The 16385-nt window shown below is 36.7% G+C and overlaps 4 protein-coding genes across 5 annotated transcripts; all 4 read left to right on the top strand.

The window, feature by feature from the left end:
* Positions 1 to 117: 117 nt before the first annotated feature.
* On the top strand, positions 118 to 2341 carry LOC113339264 (E3 ubiquitin-protein ligase SPL2-like). Its single transcript, XM_026584565.1, has 5 exons — positions 118 to 491; positions 1236 to 1406; positions 1517 to 1638; positions 1736 to 1855; positions 1947 to 2341. Exons 1-5 carry the CDS (start codon positions 153 to 155, stop codon positions 2254 to 2256), a joined length of 1062 nt encoding a protein of 353 aa, XP_026440350.1. The 5' UTR covers positions 118 to 152; the 3' UTR covers positions 2257 to 2341.
* Positions 2342 to 2943: 602 nt separating this feature from the next.
* Positions 2944 to 4604, top strand: LOC113340356 (B3 domain-containing protein REM8-like). Its single transcript, XM_026585564.1, has 4 exons — positions 2944 to 3293; positions 3399 to 3921; positions 4005 to 4144; positions 4238 to 4604. Exons 1-4 carry the CDS (start codon positions 3192 to 3194, stop codon positions 4487 to 4489), a joined length of 1017 nt encoding a protein of 338 aa, XP_026441349.1. The 5' UTR covers positions 2944 to 3191; the 3' UTR covers positions 4490 to 4604.
* A 1494-nt stretch (positions 4605 to 6098) lies between these two features.
* LOC113339787 (B3 domain-containing protein REM9-like) lies at positions 6099 to 7346 on the top strand. The gene is made up of 4 exons (XM_026585015.1): positions 6099 to 6251; positions 6353 to 6722; positions 6818 to 6942; positions 7027 to 7346. Exons 2-4 carry the CDS (start codon positions 6515 to 6517, stop codon positions 7273 to 7275), a joined length of 582 nt encoding a protein of 193 aa, XP_026440800.1. The 5' UTR covers positions 6099 to 6251; positions 6353 to 6514; the 3' UTR covers positions 7276 to 7346.
* Positions 7347 to 13137: 5791 nt separating this feature from the next.
* On the top strand, positions 13138 to 13921 carry LOC113339882 (B3 domain-containing protein Os03g0620500-like). Of its 2 annotated transcripts, XR_003355173.1 has the most exons (3): positions 13138 to 13172; positions 13289 to 13428; positions 13512 to 13921. XR_003355173.1 is itself a non-coding variant. In XM_026585102.1 (2 exons), the coding sequence occupies exons 1-2, from the start codon at positions 13276 to 13278 to the stop codon at positions 13758 to 13760; spliced, it is 402 nt and encodes a 133-aa protein (XP_026440887.1). In that variant the 5' UTR covers positions 13240 to 13275; the 3' UTR covers positions 13761 to 13921. The 2 variants fall into 2 exon arrangements, 1 of the variants encoding a protein (XP_026440887.1); XM_026585102.1 differs by lacking the exon at positions 13138 to 13172 and having other exon boundaries at positions 13240 to 13428.
* The last annotated feature ends 2464 nt before the right edge of the window (positions 13922 to 16385 follow it).

The raw sequence follows: 16385 nt of genomic DNA, 5'->3' as shown, positions 1-16385 counted from the left end.
ATCTAGATGTGAAATCACATGTGCACCTGAATATAAAAATATAGACCTCGTGGACACCCAAAATGTAGAACACAACTGGATCAAAAACTTCCCCCTTTCACAAACTAAAACCATAGATTTTTTTCCCCCTTTTCCCTCGGTTAGTCAAAAAAATGTCATCAAACAACCAAGTAATATCAGCATTAGCTACAGATGGAGCTATAGTTGGTGTTGCATTAGCTTATGTTGCTTTTAAAACATGGAAAAGCTATTATTTTACTTCGAATGCTCTCCATAAGATTCGTCAAGCTCCAGATGTTAAGATTTCTGATCTTCGACAAATTCTTGAAGAAGAAGTTGAAATTGATAATGATGATAGTGGTAAACTTGTTGTGGTTAGAGGAATTGTTGAAATTCAAAGGAGTGATGATGGTTGGAGAAGTTTAAAACCCAATGTGATGGTTTCCAATGAGGCTGGTCAAGGAGCACTTTCGTTGCAGAGTACTCAAACGGTATTGACTTTACCTTTTCCTTCCAAATTTGGGTTTATATTTGCATATTACCTCTGATGTCTTTTGGTTTCAATTTCATTTTTATCAGTTTCATGTAAAATTTGGGGAATGTAGTTTTGGGCTGGTTGTTAGGCGAGGCGACGGGGTTTAAAAAATGTACGGTAGGGTCCATTGTGGCAGAGCTGTAACGAGTAATAGTGTTCTCCTACTGCATTCTGTGTACATTTTAAGCCTCAATTGTGTAATTTGAATGTAATTGGTTAGACTGGTTATAAAAATAGGCGAAAACATGCTCAGCCTAATATCAGCTTAGGATGGGTGGAGCCTCACTCCAAAAAGTGTTCCGAGGCGCTATTAAATCTGAGAGGAGTGGCAGCTAGGAAATAAAAAGGCCCTTTTGCTACATTCGCAGAGCCTTGAACAACATAAATGTTGGGGTAATTTACCTTTCTCAACCAGAGAGGGATTTGTCAGGGAATGCGTAATTACTCTGGCTTGTCAGTGGTAGGATTTTCGGCTTGGGTAGTTGTAATCTTTGAAGGGTATCTTCGACTATCTGATGCCTACCCCCATATTGTTGCCTACCAGCATACTAATGGGCTTGTCATTTTCTCTAGTTTTTTGTTGTTGTTGGGGTACTACAACTATCAAATGCTTCTCAGAGTGTTTTAGTAAGTTCAGAATTGAATTTTTTTCATTAGTTCTCACATGGGTTTCATTTGACTTGTTGTTCTTTTGTTACAGGTTCCTGTTCTGCTTCGCGATATGGGTCGTTCATCAAAATCAGATTACCTGTTTGTTAATATGGATGGCTCAGAACATCCTCTACCTCTTGTAACAGTTTATCATAAGCTACAACCGGTTCAGCCTTTCCCTTGCACATTCCTCCAAGCAGTGTCTGGCCATGTATATCCTGTAAGTTCTGGAAATGCTTCCTTTGATTGATTGCATTTTGAAAAACACTCTGGAGTTTTTTAGGCATTTATATAGAGATTCACTTGGAGTATTATGCTTTGTCTTGGAAGGTTGGTCTGTTGGATGAAGAAAAAGTTCTTTCTATAGGAACACAGATTAGTGCGGTTGGTGTTTGTCGCTTTATAGATGGGATTCCACAAATTAAATCATCTCAGGCCCTTCCCTATTTCTTGTAAGAAATTCTAAAAGCGTAAAGCATAACATCTTCTTTGGTAAATGGATTATCTACATCTGGTGGAATGATATTATGCATGACTTTTCTTTGTTAGAACTGAGATGTCCAAGGATCAGCTGGTGGAGGATATGGCGTTTAAGACAACTTGTTTATTGTGGGGTGGACTTCTTCTAGGATCACTTTCAGTTGGCATACTAGGCTATGCTACCATGAGGTAACCATCATTATCACTCAACCTAGCTAGAAGCGTCTTGTAGAAATGGTTACCGAAATATTTTGTCTTAAGGTCCTCCAATTGTGCCTAGGAATTGGAGAAGATGGAAAGACTGGATGCAGCGAAGGAAAGTTGAGCGATCTAGAGTAGCTGATTCTGCAGAAGCAGCAGCTGCTGCTGCAATAGCTACAGAGTTTGAGGCTGATGAAGTAGCAGGAGACGTTGCGGACAAGGAATTATGCATGATATGTCTAAGTAGGAGAAGGGAAATTCTTTTTGGTTCTTGTGGGCATATAGTTTGCTGCCAAATATGCGCCTCGTTTGTCAAACAACAGTCTTCACCAAAGTGCCCTTTCTGTTGGCAGAAAATCAGGTCCTCTGTTGTTATTTATGCTTCTTAGTGCCGCCATATGATCTCTTTCAAGTGCTTTCTTGTCCCTAAAATTGGGAGAAGAAAGTTCTGGTTTCAAAGTGATCATGTATGCAAATGGTTGTCTTTTGGGGGGGGGGGGGGGGGGGGGATGTTGGGGTGGAATATATGGCGATAAATCAGTCTGAGTTACCATTTGATCGGATGCTTTGGGTTGAGTTACTCTGATGACTGGTCTAAATCATTTTGTTGTCTTTGTTTACCTTATTATTTTTCTTCTGAAATTAAGCATGGAAAAACACCTCTTGGACCGAGCATACAGATCCAGGGCCTGGAAGGCTGGAAATATCTTCCCAGTTGTGTCTGGGATCATCTGTTCTGCTTAGCACAACCCATTGTCTTTATGTCTTTGTGCTGAGCTGCACTTTGCTCTGCTTTCTTATGCATTTGGTACCATGTAAAGAAAACTGAGTACTAGTTCTTGGTCATTTAATACAATGAGAAAGGGTACTGAGGTGATTAGGTGATATAAAGTCGCACTAATAAAAAATGCTTGATGATTTGAATCTGTACAGGTAGAATGGGAGTAAAGGCAATGAATCCAAAATTAAATAGATACCTTAAAATGATATCTGAACCTACCCATCCTCTTGTTTTCTGTATTCAGTACTACCCCTTAAAAATTAAATAAGACAAAAGGAAATAAAATCTGCCTGAGCCATTCATGTGCTGGCCTTACAGCTTTCAGTCCAAAAATTTGCTCCTAGATTTCAATTACTAAAACTAGATGAGATTCCTTGTCACTAGAGCCATAACATTTGTAGCTTTCTTCCAATTTCATGCAAAATCTACCTCTCAATTTATTTGTGCTGCAGTAGTAGAAGTCACCATGTGATAAACTCTCTCTTGCATGTCTCTATTCCTTGTTCTGCTTTCCTTCAGAGCATATTTACAACTGAAGTCTGAATGTTGGAGAAGATGGAGAGAATGGGAAATCTAACCTCCTCAATCTCTAAACCACATTTTTTCCAACCCATCCATCCTGATTGTTCATCAGCAGATCACCTTGTGAGTGTCCCTATCAATCTATAGATGTATTTGTTCATATTTCATTTTCATGATCTGTGTTTTAATGTTTTCTTTTTCTTTTTATTTTTTTTTAATGGGTTGTAGGCAATACCAATAGCATTTCAAAGAGACTACTTAGTTGACAGAGAAGATAGTGAAGGGGTGGCAACTTTGAAGAGCCCACTGAAAATATGGAAAGTGAAGCTAAATGACTTCAAGTTTACAGATGGTTGGCCAGAATTTTACAAGGCTCATGAACTAAGTACTGGATATTTTCTTGCGTTTCAGTATGAAGGTCATGATTTGATTTTCCGAGTTTGGGTTTTCGACTTGAGTTACTGTGAAGTTGAGTATTCAATAACACCATTGATGTCTGAGGGTGAAGATGAAAATGAAATGCACTGTGGTGAAACGGGTACTGAGGGAATGGATAGAGCTGAAAGTATAGGTACTAGTAAAGGCAAAGGAGAAAGCGAAGGCCAAATCCAAGGAAGGAAGGAGCAAACATCTCCTGATGATTCTGAGGGAATGTATAGAGCTGAAAGTATAGGTACTAGTAAAGGCAAAGGTGAAAGCGAAGGCCAAATCCAAGGAAGGAAGGAGCAAACATCTTCTGATGATTCTGAGGGTAATCTAAACACTGATTTTGTTTGTGTTAATAGATGCAATACTTAACTTGCTAATCATGTTATTTTTCAATGTCTTGTGAAGTTGAAGAAGATAGTGAAGAAACTCTTGATGATGAGGATGATGAAATGCAGGAAGTGAATGAGGATGATGCAGTCAGCGTTTCTAAGTATCCACATTTCGTAGCTACACTGAAGAGTTACAACATTGGCAGATCTTTCTTGGTGAGTTAATTACTAGATACTAGTAGTAGTATATGTATGTATATTTGTTCATGTTACTTGTATTCTAATAATTAGTTCGATTTTGTCTTTCAGACGATCCCGACGAAGTTTGCGCAATCAAACATTCCTGATGATGTAGGAGATATAGTTCTTATAGATGAAGAAGGAAAAGAATGGCCAATTAAACTAACTCGTCGCAGTGATGGCTATGGAGTCCATTTTGGATTTGGTTGGTATGACTTCCAGTCAAAAAAGCGGTTAAAAAAGGGAGACATTTGTCTGTTTGAACAAGAGAATGAAGATCAATTGGAGTTCACAGTTAGCATTATTAGAATTAGAAAGTAATTGGTGTAGTGGTTAAGAGATGAAACTAGCTATTGCGATGCGTGTGTTTTTCTGTTTTTAATTAGTTTATGGAATTCAGACTCAAATGTTAAATTTTAATTATCTTGTTTTCGTATGTCTGTTCTACATGTGGTTTGCCATATGCGTCAGACCTGCAGTTGCAGTGCCATGTGGTTTGATAATATCAGGCAATATTGCATAACAAATCACTTGTAGAGAACCTTAGCAGACTTTAATATGCACCAACCTTAGCAGACCTACCCCACCAACCATAACCTTAGCAGAGGCAGCTAGCCCATAACAACAACTATAGCTATCAACCATCAAAAAGAAAAACTATAGATATCAAATGCCTTAATAGCCAACTGATGAGAAGTTGGAATGGGACATTTATTAGTACTAATGCATGAATTATGTTGAAATGTCTTGTCATTTCATTTCTCTTTAGTGGATGCAAAAACGGATGGGGTCTCATTAATGGGGTTAGCTCAGCTCCTCAACCTTGATAAAGTACTATTTCTATGTTCTTGAATGGGTTATGTTCAATTATTTGATTAGCTATATTTATTGGTGCAACTAATACCCATTGGTTAAGTACTTGGCTAAAGAGAAGTGGATAGGATCAGATGAAGCAACACCTAGAAGTAACGGGAAATCTTGGGTTGTGAAAGTTAAAAGGATGTTCATCATTTGAAGATGGATGGACAAATTTCTTTATAATAAAAAATAATCTAGGTGATGAATATTTTGTCGTGTTTAGAGACCAAGGTAACATGGTTTTTGATGTTATTAGTATTAGATAGTAGTAATTGTGAGAAAGATGATGCACCACCACCATCTCCCTTATATCATGTCGAAACCGAGACAATATATCTCAAGAAAACAAGCCTACCAAAAATCAATCAGTCCCATGACAACAAGAAGAGTAAGTTCTTCACTTGTTTATGATCGTTTCATGGTGACCGTGTTTCGTTAGAGATTTAAGTACGAAAAACATGCCCTGCCTATTCTTGACTCAATAATAACTTCATGGTGACCGTGTTTCGTTAGAGATTTATAGTATGAGAACAGCAGTAACTCAGCTGTTATTAATCAGTCTGAGTTAATTGGAAGGAACCAACTCAGCTGTAGTATATCATTTGACTTGTTATTCTTTTGTCACCGGTTCCTTTTGTGCTTCTTGATATTGGTCGATCATTTGTGATATATATGTCATTTGACTTGTGCTCTACTTTTTGATGCATTTGGTCCAAGTATGGAAAACTGAGTACTGGTTCTTGGCCATATGGTACCAATGTGAAAGGGTACTGAGGTGACACGAAGTCGCACTAATAAAATATCACTTGCTGATTTGTTTTCAGAACTATCACCTTAGCATTGAATAAGACAAAAGGAAATAAACCCTGCCTAAGGCATTCATTCAAGTCCAGAAATTTGCATTTAATTTCCCAATTACTATAACTAGATGGGATTCCTTGTCCCTAGATCCATAACATTTGTAGCTTTCTTCACATTAGTATGCTGCAAAATCTATGTACTCTCCTCTCAATTTATTTGACACAACTGTCTATCTAATCTCATCTGTAGTAGTAAGTGACCACCATGTGATAAACCTCTCTTTCTCTCCCAACCTGTTCTGTTTCTCTTAAGAAAATCAGTTTACATCCAAGTTTGAGTGTTGGATATGGAAAGAATGGTCTGCTCAAGCTCTAAACCACACTTCTTTCAAGCAATCCTTCCTGGTTTTTCATCAGCACATGCTGTGAGTCTCTTCATCTACATTTAGTTGTTTAAGTTTCATTTACATAATACATATGTTTTAATGTTCTAGTACTTTTGTTTTGTTTGTTTTTTTGGTTGTAGCGAATACCAAAAGCATTTCAAACAAATTACTTAGTTGATTGAGAAGATAGTGAAGGGGTAGCAACTTTAAATAGTCCACTGAAGAAATCATGGAAAGTGAAGCTAAATGACTTCAAGTTTACAGATGGTTGGGAGGATTTTCTAAAGGCTCATGAACTAAGTATGGGTAATATTCTTGTGTTTGAATATGAAGGTCATGATTTGATTTTCCAAGTTTGGGTTTTCGACTTGAGTTGCTGTGAAGTTGAGTATTCAACAGAATCATTGATATCTGAGGGTATAGTTAAAAATGAAATCCATCATTGTGAAACCGGTGCGGAGGGTATGGATAGAGCTGAAGATATAAGCAAAGGCAAATGCAAATGCAAAGGTAAAGGCAAGACTTTAAATACCGATTTTGTAGCCTTCTTTTTGGTGTGTGCTAAGAGATGTAATACTTAACTTGCTATTCAATGTCTTCTGAAGTTGAAGAAGATAGCGAAGAATGTGATGATAAACTTAAGGAAACTAAGGAAGATGCAACCAACATTTCCAAGTGTCCACATTTCATAACTACATTGAAGAGTTACAGCAGTGGCAGATCTTTCTTGGTGAGTTACTAGATTATTACTACTTTGTGTAGTTGTTTATGTTATAACTTGTATTTTAATAATTTGCTCAATTCTGTCTTTCAGCCGATTCCTAGGATTTATTCAGAATCAAGGATCCCTGATGATGTAGAAACTATAGTTCTTAAGGATGGAGGAGGAAAAGAATGGCCAATCAAACTAACTCGTCGCAAAGATACGAATGGGGTCAACTTTGGATTTGGCTGGTACGATTTCCAGTATGAAAAGGGGTTAAAAGAAGGAGAGATTTGTCTATTTGAACAAGAAAATGGAGATGAAATGAAGTTCACAGTTCGCATTATTGGAAAATGTTAATTAAGAGATGAAACTGTTAGCTATTGATTTGTTTTTTTTTTTGTTTTTTTTAAATTAGTGTCCTAATTGAGTCATTATGATACCACGGAATTCAGACTCAAAGTGTTAAATTTTAATTACCTTGTTTTGGTATGTCTGTTCTATTTGTGGTTTTCCATGGTACCCATATGCATCATAGCTGCAGTTGCAATTTCATGTGCATGGTTCGATAATAGAAGGCAATATTACATAACAAATCACTTGCAAAATTTGCCCATAGTTTCATTTAGATGCTAGCCAAACCTGACCAGACCCACTCCATCAATCCTTCCCTGGAGCAGAGGCAGCTAGCTCATAACCACGACTACAGCTACCAAATGCCTCCACATGCTTAAATATACAATCCTGTTAAAGGGACGGGTGGTTCCATTGGAGGGGCGGCAAGGATGATAGCAATATCCCTATTATTGGTTCGGGGGTGTCCTACGGGGGTTGTTAATTGACTAGATTACCCTTTTCACCTCAAATGGACTAATTTACCCTTGTTTTTGTGGTTGAAAAGACTGAATTGTCCTTCCCATTATTAACCCAATTGAAACTGAAAATCAAAACAGTTTTTTTTTCAACTTTCCTTCATCTTCTCTTCTCCTCCTCTCTACCACCATTAAAACTGATTTTTCATCGTCCTCTTCGATTAATCGGCGAGTTGAAAAATTGATAATCGCTGATTTGAAACTATATTAGAGATGCCGAAGAAGAAGGTTGACGAAGATTGTAACCGTTCTAATGAACCAAATCCTCCATTAGGTCAAGAACATCAATTTGAAACTCCTCAACCGTCAAAATCAAGCACAATGACTTATTTGAGGTATGTTTCGAAAAACCCAGTTAGAGTTTAGTCTATTGTTTGATTTAAGTTAGTTTTGTATGAAAAATTAGGGTTTTGGATCGAAATTGAAACTGGAAAATGATTTTTGCATGTGATTTAAGGTTGCAAATAACCCAGATACCAACCGTACCTGCATAATTTGAAGAACTTACGGTTGGTAACTACCCAAATACGAACCGTACTTTATTTCTTTTGAGAAATTTGTTAATGTTCGGTTGGTAACGAAACATTAGTTACGAACCATACATTCTTCTGTATGTTTCAAATATTTGTACGGTTCATATTTGCATCTCACTTACGAACCGTACTTGAGTTTCGGTTTGTAACTTAATGAAAGTTACCAACCGTAAATCTTTCTGTATGTTAGGATTTTTTGAAGTAGTGAGTACGGTTGGTAACTATAGCTGAATTACCAACCATGGTTATGTTACGGTTGATCTCAATTTCTTATTTACGAACCGTAACTATTTACGGTTTGTAATTTATGTCTTATTACGAACCGTAATTAAACCTAATCACCATTTTTTTTGAGTGTTTTGTTTTCTATATTATTTGTTCTACGGTTAGTAAATCAATCAATTTTAATGCTTGTGTAGGAATCTTGATAGGGTGAAGAAAAAGAGAGGAAATGACTTAACCCCGATTGATCATACGCCTACCCTTCGCGGTGACAAGCATTTAGGTGTAGATAATAGAGGCATCCACAAGAATGAGAAGAAGAAGAAGAAGAATAGGTTTGAAATTAAGTTGAGGGAACAACCTGTGGCTGAATCTGGAGTTGAGCTAGAAGGAGTGGAACATAATGATCAAGAAGAGGTCGGAGTCGAAACTAACCGTGAAGGCAACGAAAATGAAATTGTGGAGGAAGAAACTAATAATGATGAAGATGAAGAAGAATTTAAAGGAACCGATGATGATGGAGGGGAGGAAGAGTAAGAAAATGATGAAGAGGAGGAAGATGAAGAAAATGATGAAGAGGAGGCCGATGAAGAAAATGATGAAGAAAAGGAAGATGAAGAAAATGATGAAGAGAAGGAAGAGGAAGAAAATGATGAAGAGGTAGAAAATGATGAAGAAGTATAAAATACCAAGGGAAAAGAGGTAGTTGTAGCTGCACCTCCAAGGCAAAAGAAAGAAAAGAAGCCGAGAAAGGAGCCCGCACCGAAAGGGATGCATATTCCTAAGCAAATGTTTGTTGTTGCCACCGAAGAAGAATAAAAGACCTTGGGGCGAGGCCCCAGATAAGTCTTCAATCTTATTTGGTTATACCGGTTCCTGGTCCGCAAAAGTCTGTCAGACAAGGGTATGTATTTTGGTTACTTTTCTTAAAACATTCATTATTTTGACACATTTTGTTTGTTTATTTCAGTTCACCATAATATGCTTATATTTTTGTATATTTGTTTTCTTAGAACCACGCAAGATGCATTAAATTGCTCAAGCGTCAAAGGGGTAAACATTGGCCATTAAATCAAGAATGTGCTTTGGTTCGCAATCTAGTGGCTAGTACAGGACTAGGGTCTGGAATTCTTCACCTTTAATCGGAGTATGATAGTGTTGTGGTCTCTGCCTTCAGGGAACGATATTGTCTTGAAACCGATACGTTTCATCTTCCATTTGGAGAGATGACAATAACACCGGACGATGTGAAACAAATTACTGACCTTGAAGTTGAAGGACAATCTGTGTTTGAAGGTTTCGACAACAACATGTCTTGGACTGACCTTTATATCCTTGTGAACGTAGTTTGCTTCCTCTTTGCCTTTGCTACTTGCACGGTACCCTTTTTTGCATGACTTCTATGTTGTCCACCACACTCGCAAACCATTTGAAAGTCACTTTCACTAGTGGTACCATTACAAACTATGATACACATAATCAACTTGCCTCATTCTCTAGCCCAATGCTTTGCATCATCTTTTTCCTCCCATGTCTCCTCGGTTAAATAGTGAGAGTTAGAATCTTGGGTGAGAAGTTGATTTGCTAAAGGTTGTTCATCCATTAGGGGAGGTACATCCACGATCTGGACAACAATATACCCACATTAGTCTAAAAAAGGCAACAAAACGAAAACATATATAAAGCTACAGTTGGACACAACACAGGAAACACCAACCGTAACGGAGATACGGTTGGTAACTACAATCATTAGAAACCGTAACTTAACTCCGGTTGATAATGGTCCTCCAGTAACAAACTGTAAATAGGGGGAAATGAAAATGAAAACAGACAGAGAAATATACGGTTGGTAAAAACACAGATAACAAACCGTAACCAAGTTACGGTTGGTCTCGATTTACACATTACCAACCGTAAAAAGTGCAGTAAATACTGCCATGCACATGATGAGTTACGGTTGGTAACCACTAAAGGACATATCCAACCGTAGGGCGGTGAATGGATGTTAACGTAACGGATATTGTCTCTTCCGCTGCCGCTGCCATTAAAAATTAGCGGGTATCCGTTATCCGTTAAGTTCCGGCGGAAATAGGAAAATCAAAAACGTTGTCGTTACGTTGGATTTACCGGATAACAAATATTTATCCGTTACCATCCGGTACAAACAAAAAATAGGCTAAAAACACATATCAGCTACTAAATCCAACAAAACAGGTTCTAAATCCATGCCACACACACAAAAACAGACATACAAATATTCAGATGTTCTAGGCTTCTAGCAAAAGAAAAAATCATGTTTTTTGAAAAGAAAAAGACATCTCCATGACTCCATCTCCATTTTCGACGATACACAAACACAACACAAGTGAAAAAATTTACACGTGCAATACACACGTTAGCGGATAACGGAACTAAACCTAACGGAAATGCACGGTCCCACTACCGTTACGTTAAGAAGGAATTATCCGTTAACTTATCGGTATCGGATATCCGTTTACCGCTATGTCGGACGGTAGCGGTAACGGCTAACGGATTATCGGTATCGGCTAACGGAAAATCGGTATCCATTGACAGGGCTATCCAACCGTACTGGACTTACGGTTCGTCTCGAAAATTTTCTACCAACCATAACTGGTAATACGATTGGGTTTTTCCCAAAATTGAACCAGTTACGGTTGGTATTGGATACTTTACGAAACGTAACATACAGTTACGGTTGGTGACTAGCTAATTACCAACCGTAAGTTCTTCTGAATTTTTTAAAAAATTGATTTTTTTTACGTTCTTTAGAGAATTTTAAGCAACAAAAAGCTATTGGGAACTAGTTTAGAAGTATACCTGGTGATTTTCAGTGCTGGGTTCTTCACTTTCTTGGGTAATTTCTTCAATTGGTTGAGATTGACCTTCACTATGGGTTAAAACATCTCTACCATCTAACAAATACTCCATATCAGGATCTCCATCAAGAGGTACGTAGTATTTGTTTTCTTTATCGTATAGAGATTCACCCATCTCAAATTTGCCACTAGAATCACTCATTTTGGTTGAGCGAATCAAAATCTAGGGTTTCACAAATATCACATAAGTTTTCTTTTTCTTCTCCTCTAAATTTTTTTTTATAACTCTAAAAATCTGATTTTAGAGTTATTATAAGTGAAAATTAATTAGCAACACTAATCTTGATTATCAACACTAATCTTGATTATCATCAGTAATCTCGATTATTAATAATAAGGGTTAATTGGTCATTTTCATATTTTTTTTGATAAGGGGCACTTGAATTACCACCTAATGACCCTTTTTGTCTTATTAGGTTTACCGACACTCCAATGAAACTACCCGCCCCTTTAACAGGATTGTAAATATAGCCAACCGAGAAGAGGTTGAAAAGAGACATTTATTAGCAATGTATGAATATGTCTTGTCTTGTCATTTTATTTTTGTTTAGTGAATTCAAAACGGCTGGGTACTATAAACGGGGTTAGCACAACCTACTAATCCTTTGTAACTCCGCACCTCCCATAATAAAGTTCATCAACCAATTCTTGGCCTTCGCTAAAAATGTCTGAACATTTTTTCACACCAACTAAGCCTCACTTCTTATACCCTATTTTCCCTGGATCCTCATCTCATAATGTTGTAAGTTTCTCTAATCTCTATACTTTGTTCTTTAGTGGGTTATGTTATTTTTTGAGTACTGGTTCTTGGTCATTTGGCACAATGTTAGAAAGGGTACTGAGGTGATCAGGTGATATGAAATCACTAATTAAAAAATGTTTGATAATCTGATCTGTACTGGTAGAATGGGAGTAAAGGCAATGAATCCAAAAAATAAATAGAAACCTTAAAATGATATCTGACCCTATTTTCCCTTTTGTTTTATCTATTTAAAACTGCACCTTATATATTTGAATATAAGACAAAAGGAAATAAAATCTTCCTGAGGCATTCATGTGCTGGTCTGTTCTGTACACTTAAATTCATGTAGTCTCCTTTCAATTTAATTCCCTTGTTCTGCTTCTCTTAAGAGCATCATTTAACAACTAAAGCTTGAATGTTGGAGATGGAAAGAATGGGGAACCTAGCCTGCTCAAGCTCTAAACCAAATTTTTTTCAACCAATCCATGCTGATTCTTCATCAGCAGATCAGCTTGTGAGTATCTTTTTCAATCTAGATTTACTTTGTTATCTTTCTTTTCATAATTTTATGTGTTTTAATGTTCTAGCACTGCCTTTTTTTTTTTTTTTGTGCTGTAGGAAATACCAAAAGCATTTCAAAGAGAGTACTTGGTTGACAGAGAAGATAGTGAAGGGGTAGCAACTTTGAAGAGTCCTCTGAAATCATGGAAAGTGAGGCTAAATAACTTCAAGTTTACAGATGGTTGGCCAGAATTTTGCAAAGCTCGTGAACTAAGTACTGAGTATTTTCTTGCGTTTCAATATGAAGGTCATGATTTGATTTTCCGGGTTTGAGTTTTCGACTTGAGTTACTGTGAAGTTGATTATTCAATGACACCAGTGATGTCTGAGGGTGAAGATGAAAATGAAATGGATAGAGCTGAAAGTGTAGGTACTAGTAAAAGCAAAGGAGAAAGCGAAGGCAAAGGAATAATCAAAAGCAAAGGCAAAGGTAAGGAACAAACATCTCCTGGCCAGGGTAATCTGAACATCTTCTTTCTTTGTGTTAAGAGATGAAATACTTAACTTGCTAATCATGTTTTTTTTTTTTTTAAATGTCATGTGAAGTGGAAGTAGATAGTGAAGAAAGTCATGTTGATGATTATGATGAACTTGAAGAAGTTAGTGACGATGATGCAACAAGCATTTCCAAGTATCCACATTTTATAGCTACACTGAAGAGTTATAACATCGGCAGATCTTTCTTGGTGAGTAACTAGATATTACTGTATGCACGTATATTTGTTCATGTTACTTGTATTCTAATAATTTGTTCAATTTTGTCTTTCAGACGATTCCAACGAAGTTTGCGAAATCAAACATTCCAGATGATGTAGAAACTGTTTTTCTTATAGATGAAGAACGAAAAGAATGGCCTGTTAGACTAACTCGTCGCAGAGATGACTATGGAGTTCATTTTGGACTTGGTTGGAAGGATTTCCAGTCACAAAAGAGGTTAAAGAAAGGAGACATTTGTCTATTTGAACAAAAGAATGAAGATAAGCTGGTGTTCACTGTTAGTATTATTAGAGAGATCTAATTAGGAGATGAAACTAGCAACCAATTTGTGTTTTCTTCTTCTTTCTCTGTATGAGATGAAGGATTTCGGACTCTTTAAGTGTTAAATTTTAATTACCTTGTTTTGGGTATGTCTGTTCTAGATGTGGTTTACCTGCAGTTGCAGTGTGATGTGTGGTTTGATAATAGCAGCAATATTGCATAACAATTCATTTGCAAAATTTGCCAATAATCATTTTCTTTTTAGATGATAGCAGGCAATATTGCATAACAAACGTTAGCAGACTAGCTCCACCAAACATGCCCTTGAGCAGAGGCAACTAGTCCATAACCAGAATTACAGCTACCAACATGCCTCAATAGCGAACCGATGAGAAGTAGAAAGGAGACATTTAGTAGTACTTCTATTGAAATTTCTTATCATTTCATCTCATCATTTTTTTTCCATAAAAGAGGATAACTCCTAAAACTTACACAGTTAACAAACTCTTCTGATGAAGTCGTTGTGTTCATGACTTGTACATTCCAATTTTGAATGTCTAAATAGTTCATAATGGCTAAGAAACTTTCACCTTTCTAATTATTTTGGATAGTGAATCTATTACAAAAAACTGACAAGTTCACTGACCAAATGATATTGATCTACTTGTTAATACAAAAGCCATAATAAGTCCGAATTTTGTTTGAATCTTCTTTCTCTAGCTTTAGCATATATTCCTATCAGCAACTTCGGGTGGATTGCGAATCATTTTGGTGAATGCAAAAACGGCTGTCTCATTAATGGGGTTAGCTCAACCTAACCCTTTTGCATTAATTTCCCCCTCCTCCCTTAATAAAGTTCCTCAGCCTAAACCATTTTCTCACTCTTGGGTGCTATAGCCATTATCTGACCACACAATATGTCACGGCAAATTCTGTTTTTCTTCAGGGACAGGCAATTCTCGAAAATCATTTGCGGATTTATTTTCATTTTTTTGATTGAATAAAAAAATATTTAAAAAAAGGGCAAAGGTGGAATGGGAGTAAAGGCAATGAATCCAAAAATAAAAAAAATAGCTTAGAATGATAACTGTTCCTGCTCTTCCTTTAGGTTTTTCTTTTCAAAGCTGCACCTTAGTATACATTGAAGACAAAAGGAAATAAAATCTGATTTGAGGCATTCATGCATGTGCTTGTTCGTACACTTTTCAGTTCAAAAATTTGCACTTAAATCGCAATTAATACAACTGGATAGGTACGATTCCTCGTCCCTAGAACCATAACATCTCTAGGATTCTTCCCATTAATATGCAGATCTATGTACTTTCCTCTCCATTTATTTGATACAACTGATGCAACTAATTAATCTCTTCTGTGGTAGTAAGTGGTCACTACCATGTGATAAACCTTTCTTTCTCTCCCAACGCTGTTCAATTTCTCTTAAATCAGTGTACATCTAAAGTAGGTGGGTAGTAAAAGGGTTTGCGTAGAAATCAGGTGTCGGCTACAACGGGATATTTTCTCCGGTTGTGAACATGATTAATATTAGAGTAGTGATAAGCCCAGTGGCTTCCAAAGATCTCTATCTTGAAGAGTGATATGTAAAGATAACTTTTCTTCATGGTGACCTAGATGAAGAAAATTACATGAAGCAGCCGGAAGAATACATAGTAAAAGGCAAGGAAGAGATGATATGCAAACTTAAAACAAGTTTGTATGGTTTAAAACAAGCCCGGAGACAATGGTACAAAAAGTTTGATAACTTCATGTATAAAATTGGTTTCTCATGGTGTAATGCTGATCATTGTTGTGAATTTAATAATAGGTATATTTCTCACTACATCATACTATTATTTTATTTGGGTTTGCTATGAAAGATCGGAGAAGCAAGACTAATTCTTGGTATGATAATTACAAGGACAAATCTAAGGAAAAATGTATGCTTAGTTATATAGGCTGAATTCGTATTCCAAGTGTGCAATGCGTAAAGACAGTTGAAGAAAAAGGGTACATGGAAAATGTACCATATTTTTTGGCCATTGAGAATCTAATGTATGCCATGGTATATAGGGTACCAGATGTTGCACACGGTGGGAGTAGTAAGTAGATATACTAGCAACCCAGTTAAGAAACAGTGGGAAGCGGTGAAGTGGATTTTCAAGTATTTGAGAGGTAACTCAAACGTACCACTATGTTATCGAAGAGATGGTTCATCCCCAGGGATTTGACATATATGTTTACTAAGGGAATTATATCAGACAAGCTAAAGCTCTGAAAAGCTTTACTTGGTCTCTTAGAATAAGGATCTCGGAGGGAAGCCGCAATGACAATGAAGTTGTTTAGCACCGTCAATCCAAAGTTGAAGATCAAATCAAAGAAGAATTGAAGATAATCAATAAGTTTTCAAAATGGAAGATTGTTATTAATAATATTGATGAATCATATATGTTCACGAACTGTAGACGTCCGCAAACCCAGTTTGAAGAACTTACCGACCTGAATTCATGAACCAGGAGGGGTTTGCAAACCCTGTGTATATGAATTTGCGAACTTATTTGGGCCTTTATTTTATTACTTTAGGTTAGTCGTTTTATAGGAATGGGTATCTTAACTGGCTAAGATTGTTAGGCTAAGTTTGGTAACCTAAAATATGGAACGATTAAAATGA

The sequence above is a fragment of the Papaver somniferum genome, unplaced genomic scaffold (genome assembly GCF_003573695.1).
Source record: "Papaver somniferum cultivar HN1 unplaced genomic scaffold, ASM357369v1 unplaced-scaffold_21, whole genome shotgun sequence".
In the NCBI taxonomy this organism is placed as follows: Eukaryota; Viridiplantae; Streptophyta; class Magnoliopsida; order Ranunculales; family Papaveraceae; genus Papaver; species Papaver somniferum.
Note: the sequence above shows the minus strand (reverse complement) of the source record. Positions and strands in the feature narration are given on the sequence as shown.

Excerpts from the sequence above, each read along its gene's own strand:
- LOC113339264 (XM_026584565.1), top strand. The coding sequence starts at position 153 with ATGTCATCAAACAACCAAGTAATATCAGCATTAGCTACAGATGGAGCT. Across the intron at positions 492-1,235 it reads CGTTGCAGAGTACTCAAACG|GTTCCTGTTCTGCTTCGCGA; the intron begins GTATTGACTTTA and ends CTTTTGTTACAG. Across the intron at positions 1,407-1,516 it reads TGTCTGGCCATGTATATCCT|GTTGGTCTGTTGGATGAAGA; the intron begins GTAAGTTCTGGA and ends TTGTCTTGGAAG.
- LOC113340356 (XM_026585564.1), top strand. The coding sequence starts at position 3,192 with ATGTTGGAGAAGATGGAGAGAATGGGAAATCTAACCTCCTCAATCTCT. Across the intron at positions 3,294-3,398 it reads GTTCATCAGCAGATCACCTT|GCAATACCAATAGCATTTCA; the intron begins GTGAGTGTCCCT and ends AATGGGTTGTAG. Across the intron at positions 3,922-4,004 it reads ATCTTCTGATGATTCTGAGG|TTGAAGAAGATAGTGAAGAA; the intron begins GTAATCTAAACA and ends TGTCTTGTGAAG.
- LOC113339787 (XM_026585015.1), top strand. The coding sequence starts at position 6,515 with ATGGGTAATATTCTTGTGTTTGAATATGAAGGTCATGATTTGATTTTC. Across the intron at positions 6,723-6,817 it reads AGGCAAATGCAAATGCAAAG|TTGAAGAAGATAGCGAAGAA; the intron begins GTAAAGGCAAGA and ends TGTCTTCTGAAG. Across the intron at positions 6,943-7,026 it reads GCAGTGGCAGATCTTTCTTG|CCGATTCCTAGGATTTATTC; the intron begins GTGAGTTACTAG and ends TCTGTCTTTCAG.
- LOC113339882 (XM_026585102.1), top strand. The coding sequence starts at position 13,276 with ATGTCATGTGAAGTGGAAGTAGATAGTGAAGAAAGTCATGTTGATGAT. Across the intron at positions 13,429-13,511 it reads ACATCGGCAGATCTTTCTTG|ACGATTCCAACGAAGTTTGC; the intron begins GTGAGTAACTAG and ends TTTGTCTTTCAG.